Source organism: Wolffia australiana, chromosome 11 (assembly GCF_029677425.1).
Source record: "Wolffia australiana isolate 7733 chromosome 11, ASM2967742v1".
Classification (NCBI taxonomy): domain Eukaryota; kingdom Viridiplantae; phylum Streptophyta; class Magnoliopsida; order Alismatales; family Araceae; genus Wolffia; species Wolffia australiana.
In genome coordinates, this window is record NC_135845.1 from 1,911,383 (window position 1) to 1,932,600 (window position 21,218).

The following is a 21,218-nucleotide window of genomic DNA, read 5'->3' on the forward strand; positions in this document are numbered from 1 at the left end:
ATTCATGATAAATCGGATTAGTTTACAACATGGTGCCAGCACAATCCATGGCAATAATTCGATGAATAAGCAAGTGGCTTAGAAGGAATCCGCCCAGGATTAACGTAATGTCTTGAGAAGACTAGTGGAAGATACATTTGATCAACTCTGGTGAAAATTGATTTTAAAATTGATGGTAAGGGGCAAAAGTTGCCGTTTTATTACAGAATGACTAAATTGATTAATATAATCCAAAATTGAAATTTTTTGAATAATTCAGTATACCAAGGTTTGCCTATAGGAATGAGAAACTACCTCGATCAAAATTCCAAAATTCCGCCAATCTAATACTTGGGCATGTTAAAAAATGTTAGGCAGTTTGGTTTTGTGAACTTGCATTGAACGATGATTACTCAAATATATTTTATTGGGTACTTGTTTAAATTGTTTCAATCCACATCTAGCATTCCATTGAACCAACTTCCCAAATTCCTGGCACATATTAACTGAAGAGCAAATTGAGACGTTTGATGTACAGGAATAAGTAATCTGGGCCGTTCAATCGTTCATGGTATTTCGGAACATGATGGCATTGTACAACAAATATAGACATACTGGACGGCGCCTCCCGTTCTCTGTTTCTTTTTCAATGGAGTAATTCGTAGAAATAATATCCTCTTGGCCAATTAGGCTTTGGTTAAGTTAGTTTTGATCTGATTGTCGTCAGTAGGGTGGATGAAACCTGTGAAAGAAGAACACTGCCATTAGGAGTTTCTAATTCGTAGAGTGAGGGAGAGGGAGTGATAGACGAAGAGATGGGTAGAAAAGAGGGACACAGTTGAAGAGAGAATGACAAACAGACGAAATGGGTTTGAAGAGATGGAGAAAGATATATAGACGAAGAGATGCGTAGAAAAGAGGGACAAAGTTGGAGAGAGAATGACAAACAGACGAAGAAATGGGTTTGAAGAGATGGAGAAAGATATATAGACACAGAAGGAGAGAGAGATGAAGAGATGGGTAGAAAAGAGGGAGAAGAGGGAGAAGGGAGAGAGATGTTGGAAGAAAGCAACTGGGAAGGTGAGAAAGAAAGAGAGATAGGAGTTGATATGAAAAGGTGAAAGAGAATTGAAGAAAGAGAGTGAGGGGAGAGAAAGATAGCGGAAGAGATGGGTAGAAGGGAGGGAAAAGAGGGAGAGAAAGGCAGATCGGAAGAGATGGTTGGAAGGAAGAAAAGGGGAGGGAAGATAAGGTAGAACGAGAGAAAAAACAGCAGAAGTGATGGGTAAAGTGAGGGAGAAGAGAGACTAAAAGAGGAAGAGACGGGTTTAACGGAAGAAGAGGGAGAGCAAGAAAGATGGATAGAGAGAGGTGGAAGAAAAGAAATGGAAAGGAGAGAGTGACAGAGAGGCGGTTAGAAGCGAGGGAGAGAGATAGAGAGGAAGAGATGGGTAGAAGAGAACGGAAAAAGCGTGGAAGAAGAGGGAGCGAGACAGTGAGGAAGAGATGGGTACGCGAGAGTGAGAGAGAGAGAGAGTGGGTGGGAGAGAATGAGTGTGAGAGAGAAGAATAGAGGAAGAGAAGGCAAGAGGCGTGGGAAAAAAGGGATTAACACAGAAAGAAAGAGATGGGTAGAAGAGATGGATAGAGAAAGAGACTGGGTGTAAGAGAGAGAGTGTACGAGAGGGGAAGAGTAGAGGATGAGAAGGCAACAAGAGGAAAAAACGAAGAGTGGAAGAGATGGGTAGAAAAGATATGTATAGAGAGAGAGAGAATGGGTGGAAGAGAGCATGTGAGAGGGAGAAGAATAGAGGAAGAGACAGCAAGAAGCTTGAAAAAAGAGGTAGAGAGAGAGAGAGAAAGAGTGGTTGGAAGGGAGTGTGTGAGAGGGAGAAGAATAGAGGGAGAGAAAGGCAAGCATCGTGGAAAAAGAGGAGACACAGAGAGGAAGAGATGGGTACAAAAGATAGAGCGATGAATTGGGTGGAAGAGAGAGTGCATGAGAGGGAGAAGAATAGAGGTAGAGAAAGGCAAGCATCGTGGAAAAAGAAGAAGAGACTCAGAGAGGAAGAGATGGGTACAAGAGATAGAGAGATGAATTGGGTGGAAGAGAGAGTGCGTGAGAGGGAGAAGAATAGAGGAAGAAAAAGGCAAGAACCGTCGAAAAAGAGGAAGAGATGGGTACAAGAAATAAAGAGAGAGAGTGGGTAGAAGAGACTGTGAGTGAGAGAGAGAGAGAGACGAATAAAGGAAGAGAAAGGAATAAGCATGGAAAGAGAAGAAGAAGATATCGGTAGAAGAGAGAGACAGAGATGTCGAAATGGAGAGAGGAAGAGAGGAAAGCAGAGAGTGTTTGTGAGAGAGAGGGCGAGACGAATAGAGGAAGAGAAGGCAAGAGGCGTGGGAAAAAAAGGGATTAACACAGAAAGAAAGAGATGGGTAGAAGAGATAGAGATAGAGAAAGAGACTGGGTGTAAGAGAGAGAGTGTGTGTGAGAGGGAAGAGTGGAGGACGAGAAGGCAAGAAGAGTGGAAAAAGAGGAAGGAACACAGAGAGGAAGAAGAGATGGGTAGAAAAGTTAGAGAGAGAGAATGAGTGGAAGAGAGTGTGTGATAGGGAGAACAGAAGAGAAGGCAAGAAGCGTGAAAAAAGAGGGATAGAAAGAGAAAGAGATGGGTAGAAGAGATAGAGAGAGAGAGAGAGAAAGAAAGAAAGATTGTGATAGGGAGAAGAATGGAGAAAGAGAAAGGCAAGAATCGTGGAAAAAGAGGAAGAAACACAGAGAGGAAGAGATGTGTAGAAGAGATGGAGAGAGAGAGCCGAATAAAGGAAGAGAAGGAAAGAAGCGCAGAAAAAGAAGAAGAAGACATGGTTGAAGAGAGAGATAACGGAAGAGTAGCTTAAAGAGAGTGTTTGAGAGAGAGACGAAAAGAGAGGAAGAGAGAGAGAGAGAGAGAACAAATGCAGTAGAGAGAGAAAGAGAGAGAGATAGAGCACCTTAACGTGGTGGGGCATGATCTTGATATCATAGGGGGCATGGAGCCAGGCGTGAGACGAGTGGAGCAAAAAATTCTCAGGCTTGCTGGTGTAAACATCGGCAAACTGGTGGATGTGGTAGGCAAAGGCAGACTCTTGCCCGGTGTCCGTCAGAAACGTTGCACCAAACGACCCACTAAACATGTTCCTCATTATCCCCCTGCATTTCCTGCATTCGACGTTCAACTCCTCCACCAACTCACTCAACTCTTCCCCTCTCCACAACCTCGGCCCCAAAGCCTGGCATCTGCCCAGTAACTCCTGGATCACATGGAATTTGGCCTGCACAGTAGCATCTCTAAGAATATCAGTCATTATTTTTTATTGTTTTCCGATGAAACATAATAATGTCTTTTTCTCCGAGTGTATACACATTCATTTTTTTGTTTTCCTTTTTAAAAAGTGATTCAAGAGGATAAGATCTGCTCCTGGATGACCTGGACATTGGCCTGCGCTGTTCCATATCTGAGAATATCAATCGATGCTTTTTATTTTCCGATGAAACATAATGAGGTCTTTTCCTTCAAGAGTGTATGCATCTGTTTTTTATAAGTATATTTTCCTCTTTTTTTCTAAAAAAATGATTCAAGAGTATAAAATCCGAGATCATCAACTCCTGGATGACCTGGACATTGGCCTACACAACAGCATCTCTCAGTGACATTTCCAAATATGTTTTTTGTGATAAATGGAGAACAGCGGGCACGATGAAAAGGGTGAATAAAATACGAGCAAGAACTTGCCTGCTGAAACCTGTAGCTCTCTTTATTTTGTATCTCGATCTCTTTCTGCATAAAATTTCAGCATGGAGGGTCAAATAAGTAAAAATATGAGAGAGATATTGGAAAAAAGTCAATTCGGGCGCTAAGAATCCACTAGGAGAGAGAGAGAGAGAGAGAGAGAGAGAGAGAGAGAGAGAGTACTTCAAGCTCATGAATAATGGCAGCGGTTCTCCATCCTGCTCTTGAAGGGCCACTCAGGTCGCTAAAAAGATGGTCTCCAAAATAAATCACCTGCCAACCGAGGACGCAAATACAATATATTTATGAAAACTAAATGCATCAATAATGAAAATAAAATACATAAAGAGACATCGTGAAAACATTATTCTGGCCTCCACTTCACCTCAGGGCCTCTCCATTGTGTGATATGTAAGAAAGATTTCAGGCAACCGTGGTAATAAACTTGGTTGGGGAGGAACTTGTCAACGGCAGTGAAAGCCAGGGTATCTTTTTCAATATCATAGCACCTAAAAGCATTAAAAAAAATTACCACAAAAAATTAGACAATGCTCTGATCAGATAGTTGAACATTTCCAAAACAAATTGTCAATCTTGAGTATAGGATAGAGAGAGAAGAAGATCCAAGATTGAAAACAGTAAATAGTCAGGCTAGGGTTTCATTTTTATTTTTATTTTGAAATTTTGAACTGTGATCACATGCCCATGCTGTGGTCACCAACAAGAACTTCCCAGGCGGTCACGCATCCTGGTACTGCTCTCGCCCATGCACTCTTAACTTCGGAGTTCTAATGGGATCCGGTACACTAGTGTGCTGATACACTAGTGTGCTCTCGCCCAGGCTAGGGTTTCATTATCATGAGAAAAAAGAAACATACAGGTTTGTATTGGGCCAAATTAGGAAGGGACCTGATGTTAGTACGACAGCTAATTTCTCAAAGGCTAAATTAGGCTTGAACTGTGAGCAAGCACGTGATGTCACGTGGCACAGCTTAACACCTCCCCTTAAGCCCTGTAATGAATATCCATCATTCCAAGCCTGGACACAAGTGTAACATGTTGTTCTCTGAATAGATGGTAGGAGAGACAGGAACGAGGAAGGACAGGGATGAGGAGAGGACAAAGCCGGACAGACAGAGAGGATCTCAGGGTTGAAGAAGATGCTGCCGCCTGAAAGGACAACGACGATTCGGGTGCATCCTCACTTGATAGTATCCCGACCTTGGGTCCAATTTCGAAAATATGGTCATTCTGTTCTGACAAATGTAAAAAGATAGAGAGGTGGTATAAGACACATATATTGAATAAAAGAACCATTGTCATTACATGTGAAACGGAGAGAATATATACATGCAGAACAACGGTCAACCATATTGGCTAGGTATGTCCTAAAAACGTGTGTGGCGATGTATAGTTGATAACACGTCCCCTAAAGCTGAGGAATGAATGTCTTTCATTCCAAGCTTGGGCAGTAGAAGCTCATGCAGGGTTCAAGAAAGACCCTTCATCAAGAGATCAGCTAACTGTTGCTTTGTGTCGATGTAGGCAAACTTCAATAACATTTGCCTCCAGTTTCTCTTTGATAAAATGGCGGTCAATCTCGACGTGTTTGGTCTTGCCATGGTGAACTGGATCATGGACGAGGCTAATGGCAGATTTTTTGTCACATTGAATTTGGCTGGGCGAAGTGAGGGGAACACCTAATTCATGGTGATTACCATGAATCCAGATAACTTCACAGATCCTTTGTGTGAGAGCTCTAAACTTAGCTTCTGTACTCAAATGTGAAACAACATTTTGCTTCTTGCTTCACCTGGTGACGTGATTGCTACACAGAAGTGAGCAATAACCAGTAGTGGACCTGCGGTTGACCGGCAAGCCAGCATAATCGGATACAGTATAAATTTTGAGAGTCAAAGGGTTACCTTGCTGGAAATTGAGACCAAGCCCAATTGGTCCCCTTCAAGTACGGAGTACTCTATGCTCAGCCTACAGTGAGAAAGTTTAAGTCGATCGATAAATTGGCTAAGAATACTGATAGCGAATGGATATCCGGATGGGTCTGGGCAAGATGGATCAGTTTACCAGTCAGGCATTGATAGGATAAGGGATCAGTATCGGGTTCCCTGGCATCGAAATGAAGTTTACAATTTACTTCTATAGGAGTACATAGAGGTTGGCACTGAAGGTGACCTGTTTCGTTCAGTAAATCATAAATATATTTTTGTTGAGAGAGAGTGATACCACTGGAGAAGTGGGACACGCCGATGACTAAAAAATATTTCAGGGGGCTTATGTTCTTATTATCAAATTGAGAATGAAGTTGTTGACCCAATTTAGTGATTCCCAGGGAATTATTTCCGGTGATTATAATGTCATCTACGTAGACAACGAGAATGACAACATTCCCCAGGGACGTGTGTCGGTAAAAAAGAGTATGATTACCATTTCATTGGTGATAGTTAGTGTTTTCATAGCTTGAGTAAATTTCTCAAACCAGGCTCGAGGTGATTGTTTCACACCATATGGTACCTTCCTCAGACAACAAACCTGTCCTATTGGGATATCATATCCAGGAGGTGGCTTCATGTAAACCTCATTTAAGTCACCATGTACAAAGGCATGTTTGACATCAAACTGATGTTATTCCCAATGTTGATTGGCCGCGAGGGAGATGAGAATTCGGACAGTGTTTATCTTGGCAATGGGAGCAAAAATTTCATCATAGTCTGGGTGTATCTTTGGGCAACCAATCTAGCTTTGTGCCTTTCCAGTTGCCCATTTGCTGTATACTGCAAAAAGTATAGACTCATCTTCTCTGCAGGGAGAGCTGTTAAGTCCCAGGTGTGATCAGCATGCAGAGCTGCCATTTGGATGTCCATGGCTTGCTTCCAATGCAGTTGACTAAGGGCCTCGAAAACAACACGTGGAATGATCACCTTCTGAAGATTCATGAGGAAGGTCTTATGAGCCATAGAAACATTTTGATACATCAGAAGATTGACCAATGGATTTGGACTAGTTTGGTCGACAGTACACCATCAGAAGACTGAGAGAGAGCTAGTTCATCGGTTGCTGCAGGTGTAATCTGATCCAACCTGGCCACCACCGGGAGATCAGCGGGAGAGGAAGATAATGGGTCAACTGATGAAGGACATATGCGAGTCTGAATAAAATGCTTAGGGTGTGGAGGGAGTATTCTCTTCAGAGAACGGGCCAGTTCTTTGCAGCTGATCTCGGAAGTTTCCTCAGGGGACGGAGAATTTGTGGGAGGAACCATACGTGGGCCATTAGAAGGAGGGTTGATGAAGACGATAGTCAAAGTATTCGTACGTGGTAGTGGACTCCTCAACCTTGGGGGGTTGAGCATCATGATAGAAACGTCCTGAACGTTACATCCTTGGATATAAGGATTTTCTCAAGGGCAGATGATAGCACTTTGTTACTCTCGTTGGTAACAATGAATGGAATGTGATAGATCTGAATCCAATGTATCTCAAATTGCGAACAAGAAGAATACAAACAAACTAGCACTTGGATCGGACAGCTCCTCCCTCCCGCGGTCGGTGCTCCTTCACGATCTCCTTGGGCGGCCACCCTCTTGGTTGACTCCTCCCACCCGCGGTAGTGTGCTCCACCGCAGCTCCCAGACCTTGGCGTAACTGCCAAGAACTTGTCAAGAAAAGAAAGTCTACCTTCTCCTGGGTGTAACATCTTATTTATAGGACCAAGGTACCGGTCTCTTCCTTCCTCAGGTTAGTTAGCCTGGTCAACAGCCCGTTGACCAGATCTGGCTCCTTTTCTCTGGTACTTCTTATAATACCTTCTATCACACTTATACCCTTCTGTGTGAGAATACCCAAGAAACACACAAGTGAGAGCCCGAGGAGCTAACTTGGTAGTCTGATGTGAATGTGAATGGGCATAACATTCACAGCCGACGAGTTGTAGGTCCAACAAATGATGAATCTTTGCACGGGGATAAGAGATCTGAAGAATTTCTAAAGGATTTTGTCCACATAGTGTGGGGTTGGGTTATCGGTTAATTAGGTGATTGGATAACAATGAGACCTCTGCCCAGAAGGTTTTTGGTACCTTACTCTGAATGGTAAGAGCTCTTGTTTTTTCCAGGATATGCCCCATTTTCCATTCGGCGACTGCATTAGGTTGCGGGATGTAATGGCATGACGATTCATGAATAATTCTGAGATCCTTAAAGAAGAAGTTGAGTTGAGAGTTAATGAATTCTCATCCATTATCAGTGTAAAACCATTTAATGTGGGTGTCGAACTGTCGATGAATCATGGTGATGAACTCACAGATGAAAGTAGGAACTTCTGACTAAGCCTTCATAAGACAAATCCAACTAAAGCGACTCACATCATCTATAAGGATAAGAAACCATCTAAAACCATGTAAGGCATAGATGTATAATTGATATTGTTAAAGAAACTAGCCGTTAGGCTAGCCGTTGGGGGATTCGTACTGGGCCACTTATGTTTTCGGCCCACTAACCTGTATAAATACTCTATGCCCTAAACAGAGGAGAAGTGGATGTCTATTATTTTCTCTTTGACTTCTATCTTCTTGTCTCATCTTCTCCACCACCTGAATCTTGACCTGGAGCTCTCTATCCTTGTCATGGTATCAGAGCCACGGTGAAGACGAGCAAGACCACCACAAGCTGAGCTGGACGGCTCCATTTCGTCCAAACTATATTGGCGACTCCTGGTCCATTCGTGACCTGCTGAGGACATCTACTGACGATAACGAGACTCGAGCTTCAACGCCGTCGTCGATGCGGCTTCACCGTCGTCGTTTTTTGCTTTCTTCCCTTGTCTTGGTGCTTCTGCGAGACCAGCACGGGCACGGGCTAACTATTCCATCTAAGTACAGACCGCAAATGGCACACTACTTACAGTTGCTGGCATAGGTAGTATAGATCTAGACCCAATCAGTACCCTCAACAATGTCTTACATGTACCACAACTTTGTGTTAATTTAATCTCTGTTCAAAGATTAGCCCAAACTCCTCTTACAAGTTGGTTTTGATGGAGTTAATGTGTTCTTGTGTGATAAGGTCAAGGACCTGAAGCATGGGCTAGCTAGAATCAAGGACGGTTTGTACTACTTGCACACTTCCAATCAGGACAACACGTGCTCTGTACCAGCCGCAGGGGAGGCTCCTACATCCAACACCGTATCGTTAACTCCTAAGGAAGATCAAGTCTGGCTGCTGCATCGACAGTTGGGTCACCCATCATTTCATCTCCTAAAAACTTTCTTTCCAACAACTTGTCAAGGGTTATGCATGGATAATTTTGTGTGTGATGTGTGTCAACTTTCTAAACACAAAAGAACTACTTATCCCTTAACTGATTCTTCTGCCACTACTGTTTTTGAATTGATACACTGTGATGTGTGGGGACCAGCTCCTTTCACTGGTCTTCATTGATTCCGATGGTTCATATTCTAACAGACGACGTTAGTCGTTTTTCTTGGATTCACTTAATGAAACAAAAATCAGATGTCTTCCTTATAATTAAAGGATCTGTTGCTATGATACAATGCCAATATGATACCCCCATTAAGCGATTCCGAACAGACAATGGCCAAGAATTCATGAACCTTGAGATTTCTACATTGTTTAGAAACCAAGGCATTATTCATGAAACATCATGTCCACATACACCTCAACAGAATGGAAGGGCCGAGCACAAACTGGGACATATTTTGGAGAAAACTCGGGCTCTACTTATTCAGAGTAGTAGTCCTAACACACTCTGGGGAGAGGCAGCTATGTTATCCACTTATTTAATAAATCATCTTCCCACTACTTAAAAGGAAAAACCCCTCTTGAAGTAGTGACAACTTCCTATCCAACGGCTAAGCTCCATAGTGATTTGGAACTTAGAATATTTGGATGTGAATGTTATGTACATTTACATTCCCATCGAGCACATAAGTTAGCCCCATGTGCTCTCTTGTGTGAATTTGTTGGATATTCTAACACTCAAAAAGGTTATGAGCATTGCCGTCCTTCTACCCGACGCATTTTCATCTCTAAAGATGTTACATTCGATGAGCATAAATTTTATTATTCTAAGGCAACACCACGGATATCAGTACTTTCCCCAGCACATCTATACAGTTACTCATGCCTCACAACACTCATTCCTCATCAGATTCTTCTTCAGATCAAAGGTCATCCTCGGATGTCCCCACCTGCGACGAAAATGAGTCCGAGGAAAGCCCACAGAACAATCCTGCTGGACCCTAATCCTGTATTCTCTCTCCATATCCTCGACACTTTGTTAGGACACACCTTCGTGCTCCAAAAATGGCCTCCTCCTCTGATGTTGAACCAGTGAATCAACCCATGGTTCAACAAGTGACACCCACTGAACAAATCCTGACTAATAATCCCATGGACTCAGAAACCAACCTTACAGCCAATATTAGTACAACACTGTTTCCGTTAAGTAACATTTTAAAATATCATTGTGTATCACCTACACATAAAAACTTCTTAATACATCTTCAACAGATTAAAATATCATTTTAAAATATCACTGCACAACCCCAGTGGAGAAAAGCAATGGATTCTGAAATGGAGGCACTGTCTAAGAACCATACCTGGGAGTTGACATCTCTCCCACCAGGTAAGAGTCCAATTGGTAGCAGATGGGTCTATACTGTAAAATATCGGGCCGACGGTCAAATTGACCGCTATAAAGCATGACTGGTTGCTCAAGGTTACACACAAAAATACGGGGTGGATTACATGGAAACATTTACCATGTTCTAATATCTTTGGCTGCACTTCATCAGTGGCCCCTTATGCAATTTGATGTTAAAAATGCATTCCTTCATGGACAACTCAATGAAGAGGTGTACATGAAACCACCCCCGGGTTACAATCTATCCCATGGACAAGTGTGTCGTCTCAGGAAAGCTTTAGATGGCCTAAAACAGTCGCCTCGTGCCTGGTTTGAACGTTTCACTCATGTTATGAAGCATCTTGACTACAAACAAACTAATGGTGATCATACTCTATTTTATCATTGCTCCACTCCTAATACTGTCGTTATTCTAATAGTATACGTAGACGATATAATCATTACATGATATGATTCCAATGGTATTACAAATTTAAGTCACCAACTAAACTCACAATTTGACATTAAGAGCTTGGGAGAACTTACCTATTTCTGAGGCATTCAAGTCGCCCATTCCACCAGTTGTATTACTCTATCCCAACATAAATACATATATGATCTACTGGATGAACCTGGGTATCTACAATATCAACCTGTATTCACTCCCATGGAAATACATCTTAAAACTTAAACTAGACAAGAATGAACATGATACAGAGCCATTGGCTCATCATCGTTTAGTTGGTAGGCTTATATATTTAGCCCATACGAGACCTGACATCTCATATTCTGTGAACGTCTTGAGTCAGTTTATGCATCACCCAAAAGTTTCTCACTTGCAGGCTGCCTATTGTGTACTTCCGTACCTAAAAGGGACCATTTGACTAAGCCTCACATTTTCTCGAGGTAAGTCACCTTTCCTTGAGATTTATACTGATTCTGATTATGCTGGTTCGCAGGTCGACCGCAAGTCTACCACTGGGTACTGTTCCTTCCTTGGTGGGAATCTGATCACATGGCAAAGTAAGAAGCAACAAGTCGTGTCCCTCTCCAGCACCGAAGCTGAATTTCCTGCTCTCACGAAGGGATTCAAGGAATTCTCAGTGAATTGGGCTTTCCTACAACCCAACCAACAACCTTACTATGCGACAACAAATATGTTATCAGTCTCGCCCACAACCTGGTTCAACATGACCGGACCAAACATGTGGAGATTGATCATCGCTTCATCAAAGACAAATTGGAGTCCAAGACTATTGAAATCACCTATGTCTCCACCAACCAACAACTTGCTGATCTCAGGACGAAGAGTCTCTCTCAAGCCCATCATGATTATTTGGTCTCCAAACTGGGAATGCAAAACATTCATTCCTCAGCTTGAGGGGAGGTGTTAAAGAAACTAGTTGTTAGGCTAGCCATTGGGGGATTCGTATGGGGCCACTTATGTTTTCGGCCCACTAACCTGTATAAATACTCTATGCCCTAAACGGAGGAGAAGTGGGTGTCTATTATTTTCTCTTGACTTCTATTTTCTTGTCTCATATTCTCCACCACCTGAATCTCGACCTGGAGCTCTCCATCCTTGTCAGATATGATACCTGGGCCATTTTAAAAAATTTCCAGAGGAAATAGTGGTGATGTATAACTAATATGTAAAGAAAGCTGCCATAAATGTACTGCTGTTTCTGCAGGTATTCCACTCATAAAAGTCAGACCAGGTTGTCCTCAGTGCAGTACACATAAGGCAGCTTCGGGCTGCTTTTTTTTTGTCAACTGGTAGTAAAACAGATGTTGTCTGCTTTTTAGTAATGATTGGCAGAAATTTATGTCAGCCATCAGCCGTTTTCAGGTTGAACAGAGGCGAACGTTGTCGGCCATCCTCAGATCGAATGGCATCAGCCTGCATCAGTGTGTTGGGGGAGATCATCAGCCAGTCTCATCAGCTGTCGCCAGATCTAGTGATGGCAGTTGTTGTCTGCCGTCGTTGGTTTGGATGAAGTGAAGCTGCAACGTAGGCCAAGATGCCAGGAACAAACAGCGACTTAGGGCAGGCTGGACAGTCCACCAAGACAAAGAGAAAAAAAAAGGCAACTTAGGGCAGGCCGGAGAGTCCGGCAAGGCCAAGATGGAAATTGAGATGTCAGTGGTGTCGTAGAGCAGCCCAGTCTTTCTGATACGTTTTTGAACGTATCTATGCAATTTAACGAAATGAAAGATTGATCTTGAACGCTTCTTGACACTTCTTGAAAAATGTAACTGTCTCCAAGAATTGTTCGATAGAATAGGATTGAAATGGGGGACGAGAGAGATAAGAGCTCGCAACTCCGACGTGGTTGATCGCGCCCCTTGGAGCAACAGCTTCGATTCCACGGGATAGAATTGCGATGCCTGGGAAAGATGTGCAGGAACGGGGAACAAGAGGAGGTAGGGTTAGAACAAGAGAGGGCAGGGAGGAGAAAGTAAGAGAGAATCCAGAGGAAGGTAGAATGGCTTACAATTGGTTTCTTGATGCTTCTTCTTTCTTTTCTGTATGTATATATACATACAAGGAGGAAGCCCATTGGTTTGGGCCTAACTGGGCCGATAGAAGGGCTTGGATTCCATACCGGGCTGCCGTTTATCATAACAGCAGCCCGGTATCATATCACTTTCCAGCAGAGCCAAATGTCAAACCTTCTGGCGTTGTTGGATACACATCTTCACAGAACCTTGTTGAGCTCTGATACCATGACAAATGTCGAAAGATAGAGATGGTACAAGACGTGTATATTAAACAAAAGAACCTTTACCGTTACATGTGAAATGGAGAGAATATATACACGCAGAGTTACAACAGTCGACAATAAAGGCTTCCCATAGTTCCTCCTCAATGAGAAAGGGAAAACGGTTTGGTATAGTAAGCTTATTGAGGGCCCGAAAAGCAACACAGTCAAAACCTGCCATCTTTCTTTTTTAGTAGTAAGGGCTGGGCTGGAGAATAGTTGTTTTATGGCTGAATGATGTTCAGATCTAATAGCTCTTGGGTGAAGTTTTCCACACATTCTTATGAAAATGGGAATATCTGAATGGAAAAATGCTGATATGCTTGGAAGTAGGTGTAAGATGGATTTTATGATCACAATACCTATGCTGCAGCAGACTTGTAGGGTTTTCAAACACATTGGGTTAACTGGCCTTGATCCATCTGCTTGGGCTGTTGTTTGATAACAGCTGATATTTTCTCCTTCTCTATGTAACGATCCTAATTGAGAGATCTCGGATGGACCATAAATGATGTAAAACAATGCCAAGAATTCATTCAGAAAAAATAAAAACAATGCCAAGAATCAATTGGAAGAATGCATAACCTCTGTCAGATATAGGAAAGAGAAAATCAAGAAAAATGCCTCAAAGCCCCAACAACGCCGGGAACGGGAGAGATTGGGTAAAAGAAAGGAGCTGGGAATAGAAATGGGCTATCCCCTTCTGGATATCGGAAGAAAGGTAGGAAGATGTTACAATCTACTCCCTCTAGTAAGCCCCACAAGGGGCATTATCATCTTTCCCTTCTGTCTTGCATTTCCCTTTAAATATGTAGCCCTCCTCGTTGGAGGACAGGATTAGGGTTAGGATTAGCCCTCCTCGTCGGCTCCTCCCCTGGGGCCATTTACGATCGTGGAACCCACTGCTCCAACGCCGTCATCCTTCCTCCATGATCTCTCTCCCATTGATTCCTATCCGTCAGTGACTCCTGAGGGGTCTTTGGACGTGTCGTCCACCTCTCCTTCGCTTCCGGCCACCCGGCCAGCTCCTCCCGCTTCGGCAGCCCTGCCACTACCGTTGGTCTCTGTACCCTCTCCTGTGGCATCATCTTCTCCCGGTGAGTCACCCTCGTCACCTCCCGGTGAGTTGCCTTCTACTCCCGGGGAGTCGTCTGTTGCACTTCCCGGTGAGTCTCCCCCATCTATTGCTTCCGCTCATCCTCCGTCGGCCGATCCATCCCAACCTGCTGCCGAAGATAATGATCAGTTGGGATGGCCTATTGCCCTACGGAAAAGGGTTCGTCAGTGCACCCAGACACCCCTTTATCCTCTATCTCATTATATCTCCTTCGACCGGCTGAGTACTCCCTACCGGCTGTTTCTTCCTCGCATTGAGTCGGATCCCATTCCTCGCCGCTTGGCTGATGCTATCGCTTCTCCTCATTGGAAAGCGGCGATGGACGAGGAGATGCAGTCTCTACTCAAGAACCACACTTGGGACGTCGTTCCACTCCCTCCTGGCAAGAGGGTGGTGGACTGCAAGTGGATTCATGCCAAGAAGCATCATGCGGATGGTACTCTCAAACGCCTCAAGTCTCGTCTTGTGGCTCGGGGGTTCACTCAGTCCTATGGCGTGGACTACTTCGAGACCTTCTCTCCAATGGCGAAGATGGAGACTGTCCGTCTTCTCTTGGCCCTTGTGGCTCACTTCCAATGGGTCATCCGACAGTTTGACGTCAAGAACGCCTTCTTGCATGGTGACTTGACGGAGGAGGTGTACATGCAACAGCCGCCGGGATACTCACTCGGCCCCCCCGGTCACGTGTGCCGACTGCGGAAGTCCCTTTATGGACTCAAGCAGTCCCCGCGCATGTGGTTTGGTCGGTTCTCCTCAGTTCTGAAGATTGAAGGGTACACTCAGAGCAATGGAGATGCTTCCCTGTTCTTCCGTCACAGCCCGACCGGTATCTCCATTCTTGCCGTGTACGTCGACGACATCCTTATCACAGGATCTGATGCTGCAGAAGCCGTCCGCCTCTGCACCGCTTTGGCTAAGGAGTTTGAGATCAAGGCCCTCAGCCTTCTCATATACTTCCTTGGCCTTGAGGTGGCCTACTCCCCTCGTGGGAAATTTGTCTCGCAGCAGAAGTACGCCGTCGACCTGCTGGCCCTGACAGGTATGACCGACTGTGCACAGGTGAGCACTCCCATTGATCCCAACGTGAAGTTGGGCAAAGGGGAGGATTCGCCGCTGACGAATTCCCACCGGTATCAGCAGCTGGTGGGGAAGCTTCTCTACTTGACACACACTCGGCCCGACATCGCCTTCGCCGTCAACCTGCTCAGCCAGTTTATGCAGTCCCCACGGGAGATTCACCGTCAGGCCGCCAACCGGGTACTTGCGTACCTGAAGGGCTGCCCCGGAAAGGGCCTGCTCTTTCCTCGAGGCACAGACCGGACAGTGAAGGTGTACACTGATGCTGACTTTGCCGGCTCCGTTGTGGATTATCGATCTACCACGGGCTACTGCACGTTTGTCTTTGGCAGCCTCGTCAGCTGGAAGAGCAGCAAGCAGGACAAAGTGTCCCGCTCCAGTGCCGAAGCCGAATACCGCGCCCTCGCCGATGGGGCCTCTGAAGGCCAGTGGATCTACGGCATCCTTCACGATCTCCGCGTGGAGTATGTTGGCCCGATTCACTTCTACTGCGACAACAAGTCGACGATTGCGTTGGCCAAGAACCCTGGACAGCAGGGACGCATCAAGCACATGGAGCGCAATCGCTACTTTTTCAAGGAGCGAATGGACGAAGGGATCTTTGACCTGGATTTTGTTGCCTCCACTGACCAAGCAGCGGACGTCCTCACCAAGGGACTATCCCGCCCTCTTCTTCAACATGCTGTGTCCAAGCTCGGCATGGACGACATCCATACTTCGCTTGCAGGGGGGTGTTAGTGAGATACTATGCTCTATGGTCTAATAGGCCCTGTTCTATAAGCCCATTAGACCTATTATAACTCTTTCTCTCTCTTAGGGTATATATACCCTCTCATGTAACCTCATTAGGGTTATGTCATTACTTCCTCTCTCAATCAACCTCCTCCAACCCCTTCTAGGGTTTGTCAAGGGGCATTATCATCTTTCCCTTCTGTCTTGCATTTCCCTTTAAATATGTAGCCCTCCTCGTTGGAGGACAGGATTAGGATTACAAAGTTCCCTTTTGGTAGCTATTATCTTCTCTGACGACATCCACTCCGTCGGGTCATCTCCCCTCCAGCAACGCCCACCCCGCCGTTCCTCTGCTGCCCACGCTCCCTCGGCATCGTCAACTCTGCCAGGGTCAGCTCCCTCTTCTTCCCTCATGATACGATCCCCGGCAAGGAACGTATCAGAAGACACCGGATCGGCTATCCCCTTGTGGACGAGTGGACCACAACTGATCCTTGTCATTACCAGAAGGCGCCAGCTGTGCAGCAGTAGGTGTGGTTGGGCAAGGTGCCCCAGTTGGACTTGTGGTGGTTTAGACAAGACAAACAGAATTCAGGATCATACAAGGACCTACCTTTTTTTTTCTACCCTGATGAACTGTGCCTTCAAAATTGAGCTTATTTTCAATGTTAAATATCTGTTCTCTAGCAGTTTCAAATTCTGACCAAACACCATGAGATATCAATAGACCAATTCCTGAAGTACCTACTGTTTGCCAATAAAATTCACTGAAGGGTGACAGTAGAAATCAATTTCCTTCCGCTGTGTCCGGAGCACATTTGTGTATCCAATGCAATCCAGCCTCCCTGACGAGGACACATGGACTCATCAGCAATCATCAACTCATCCTCAACCTTTGAGTAATGCTTTAATGGCAAGTGTCTGTACCTGCCGGCAACCAGTCAGTCGAGAAACCAGACATGCAAGCACAGAGACCAAATTCCAGTCAGTCTAGAGGTCGGTCAGAAGGATTCAGGGACAGGTACAACACCTGCCATTAAAGCCTCGGGTCGCAGATTTGGCAAGGCAGAAGATAACCAAAGTTGCAGTCCGACGTATCAGCAGACAAAAGATCTTCCACTGCACCAATCACCATTTACTTTGCTCTAATACCAAGTCTCTGATACCAAATCAATCTTGCACATAGGATCGAGAGAGAAGATCCGAGATAGAAAACAATAGTCGGCCAGGCTTGCATCACTGTGAAATAAAACAAATATAGGTTTGTGCTGGACCAAATTAGGATGGGACCCAATACAGGCACAACAGCTAAATTAGCCTTGAACCGTGCATGCGCATGTTCCGTTACGTGACATGACTTAAAATAAAGAAAATAGAATAATTTGACACAATTAAAATATTTAAAAAATGCACATGCGTTAATAAAAATCAAAAAATAGCTGAAGGTAAATTCAAAATATTGAACATTATGAAGAATAAAGGGCAGAGGCGTGCCAATCACCGGAAGGGGTGCTCAGACGAGTAGAAACTCGGTTTATTAGCATGTAAAATCACAACATCAAAGAGTTCTCTCCATGAATCCGTACGTCTGCCGCAACCCTATCAAAAATGCGAGAAAAAAAAATTCATTCGTAACAGGGAGAAGTACTAGATTATTACATAATAATTAAAAGTAAAATACAAAATGTCATGCCTCTGACCCTAAAAATGGACAAGGGAAGAATAATTTAAGTGTCTAGGAAATGGTACTTTGAGATCACCTCTAACATGAAGCGCATGCCTCCATCCACAAAATAAAATGGAGAGTTTGTCAGCATGAAGAGCTTCTTTCCCCCTTGTTTCAAGGTCTCCAGAAACTCAAACATCTTTGGCTGTCCATTCCGAATTCTAATTTAGCATGAAGAACATTTCACTTTTATATTCATCTCCAAAAAAGGCAAAAGGAAGAAACGCATGTACATTTTTCACCAAATATTTCTCCGGAGCAGCCAGTATCCTTCTATGGAGTAAGCCACTCATGTGTACCCGCCGAATTGCATGATTCACGTCTTCATGAATGTAACATGGATCAAAGTCAAGCTTTGCGTCGACGAAATGTTGAACCACATCCGCGATGAGGCAAGCCTTGAGATATGATCAGAAGAAGTAGGACAAAAAAATGACTCGATTATATATTAAAAAGAAAAAGAGGGAGGATCACCCCCCAAAGAACAACTAGAGTGTTATTGTATTCTTCACTTCACGAGTGTATTGACCAAATTAGTTCACGTAGCTAACCGTGCCCAAATTAATAATTAATAATAGCATGACCGGACTTGTTTTTTTGTGAAAGAAATGACCGGACCTCATGTCTCTAATCTCTAGATACCGCATATTGGGCAACATCCTAAAATATTTACTCGGGAAACGAAAAGGGTAAACATATTAATCACAGATTATTTTGAAGCCTTCAAGAAAGCAGTACCAAGGAAGAATCTGGATTTCCAAAATTTGTCACAACGGGAATGTCTGGTCATAGGTATAAGGAGTTTGATAGTTTTTTTTTTGTTTGAAACGTAGAAGGGACGATCACCCAACGAATCGACGACCTTCCCAGATGAGTTTGATAGTACACAAACCATTAAAAAGAAAAGGATTAAAAACATATATCTTAGAAAACATTTTAACAAAAAACTACCTCGCTAAAGCAAAAGAAATCCATGAGTCCGACAAGGTCATGTGCTGAGTCTCGACCAATATGTCTTGTGCCATAAAATGCTCCAATCTCATCCAAGGACAGCTGATACAAAGTAAAATAATAGGATTAAAACTTGGAAAAGTTCCATGAAATGCAAGTTTCAGAATAACCAACGTGAAACACTGGGATAAATATGTTGTCCTTCAAAACCTCTAGAAACGGACCACCATGAAACAGCACTTACTTTATAAATGTCTACAGGCAAATTACTATACCTGGCTCAAATATAAAAAAAATAAATGAACATAGATTTATAAAAGACGTCAAACTGAAGAACAAGGGAAGAGAATGCATGAAACTTTTGTAAATATCACCTTGCGTCGGCCGAAAAAAGAACCGTCAGGTTCAATAGAGCCGAAGAAATCAAGCTTCAAGAGATTTCCTCTTTGCTTATCAAAATACAATCCCCTAATCGGGAACTCCGGATCGTACTTGAACTCCAAACAGCTCGCAGGATACTTATGCTAAAAACAAACAATCGCATCATTCTTATGTACTCGAAAGAGAGAAATTCTTTATGTTTACTCGCTAACCTCTTTATTAATGTTAAAAATAACATATTTAGGGAGACAGCAAGTGTTGTTTGAAATTCAAAATCATGGAAACTCACCTCATTAACGAGGTGCTGCTTGGCGAGATCATAAATCAATGTCTGTACATTTTCAGAGTAGTGAGCCAGCGTGTAGTCGTAGTCAAACCCGTAGACTTGTATATCTTCCAACTTGATATTTTTATTAACGTATATGCCTACAGTTCATCAAATAAAACTTAGAAACGGGCCACCAAGAACTCGAAGAGATTAAAGAATTTATATACCCCGAGGATTCATCAAGGGAATATCCTTCAAGGCAGACGAACTGCTGAGAAAACTCTGTTTAACGGCTTCAAACTCCCTCCGAATCGCTTCTACTTCATTCCGAAAGTCCGGTCTCGAGGCAAAACCTCGATTAAATACTTCAAATTCATGTCCTGAGCAAGAACTCACAAGAACACTACTCACGAAAGATGAATTCCAGGGCACGGCATTCTTTAGATAGATAAAACTTACCAATTCGTCCGCAAAAATCCTTCTGGGTAGGATGAGCTAGACATGAAAGGCCCCAGAAAGCAGGTTTCCTCTGCCAGATAGAAAATCAACGAGAAAAGAAGCTGAGATCAACGTAAAAATCAACTAGGAAAGCGAGAAAAAAACTCACCAGAATAGCAGACGAGGAGGAGAGCAAGGCCTTTCTGAGAGAGGCCATGCCAACGGAGATCAGCGAGCTCGATACCCACCGTTAATACCGCTGCTAGAAGCAGTGGCAGAATCTGATTGGAAAAACCCAAGGACGAATCACGACGAACGGTCAAAGTAATACGGTAAAAAAACCACACAATGTTCTTTACCTCAACCGGAGTCCGGAGAACTGGCACGAATCCACCTTGTCGCCTGTCAGGAGTAGAGTAGATATCGAATAACGCTCTATGAATGGTTTTTGAGCGAGAGATTTCAAAAAAAAGTGCAATGAGGACGATCCGGTGAAGCGACTGTTTCACGAAACGTGGATCAATCTGGCTGATCAGTGTTCATCGGCATTCTCTTTTCTCTAATTAGTTCATCAGTATGAATGAGCAACAGATTGAAGAGTACTGATTGAGACGAAAACGCCAATATAGCTGACGGGGAAATTGAAGCAGAATTAAAGAAATATAAGTAGAAATGAAGAAATTGAAGAAATCGTGATCGCTGAACAGTCCGGAATTTGGAAGATGATCTCAATTGCATCTTATCCTTCCTCGACGTGATCAAAACAACTGATAAATCGAACAACTTCGAAGCTTCTTCGCGTCGAGTTCTTCTCTCTGTTCATCTTCCCCATAACGAAATTATTAGTGAAACGCCATTTGTTCTTAATTAATTGTTTTTAGCTCAGCCAAGCCCTTGAACAAATTTTAATCACATAAACTTTCATTACTTTATTGCAAAACACACGTGTTATCTATTTTTTTGAAAATTTATAAGCTTTAACTTGCTTATATTTTTTGTATGAATTTTATATACTAATTACAATTATTTAATTTTTTATTATTTTACTAGTATTTCGCGTATAAGTTTTATATACGAATTAATACTTAAATATTTTTTTAATAATGTTACACATATTTCGGGTGAAAGCTGTAACAACTGCCTTCTATAACTTATGATTTAATTTAGTCTGTGATAATTGTGATAATTTAATTTTTGTATGAAAAAAAGGGAAGCTAATTATCATAGCTTCCAACGAAGTAATAGAAAAAATATTAAAAGGCGTTTAAATATTTGTAATTAGTGCATAAAATTTTGCAAGTCAATGCTTATAAATTTACAACAAAAGAGGATAACATGTGAGTTTTGCATTA

General features: G+C 43.2%; 1 protein-coding gene and 1 pseudogene across 1 annotated transcript; both read right to left on the reverse strand.

The window, feature by feature from the left end:
- Positions 1 to 450: 450 nt before the first annotated feature.
- Positions 451 to 20,451, reverse strand: LOC144709777 (HAD-superfamily hydrolase, subfamily IG, 5'-nucleotidase). The gene is made up of 15 exons (XM_078583419.1): positions 20,226 to 20,451; positions 20,036 to 20,147; positions 19,888 to 19,957; positions 19,656 to 19,808; positions 19,450 to 19,586; positions 19,154 to 19,303; positions 18,780 to 18,881; positions 18,062 to 18,226; positions 17,863 to 17,973; positions 17,604 to 17,701; positions 4,141 to 4,264; positions 3,939 to 4,028; positions 3,759 to 3,803; positions 2,977 to 3,297; positions 451 to 721 (listed from the first exon to the last, which is right to left on the reverse strand). Exons 2-15 carry the CDS (start codon positions 20,081 to 20,083, stop codon positions 677 to 679), a joined length of 1,659 nt encoding a protein of 552 aa, XP_078439545.1. The 5' UTR covers positions 20,084 to 20,147; positions 20,226 to 20,451; the 3' UTR covers positions 451 to 676.
- LOC144709935 (5S ribosomal RNA) lies at positions 4,467 to 4,586 on the reverse strand (annotated as a pseudogene).
- Positions 20,452 to 21,218: the final 767 nt, after the last annotated feature.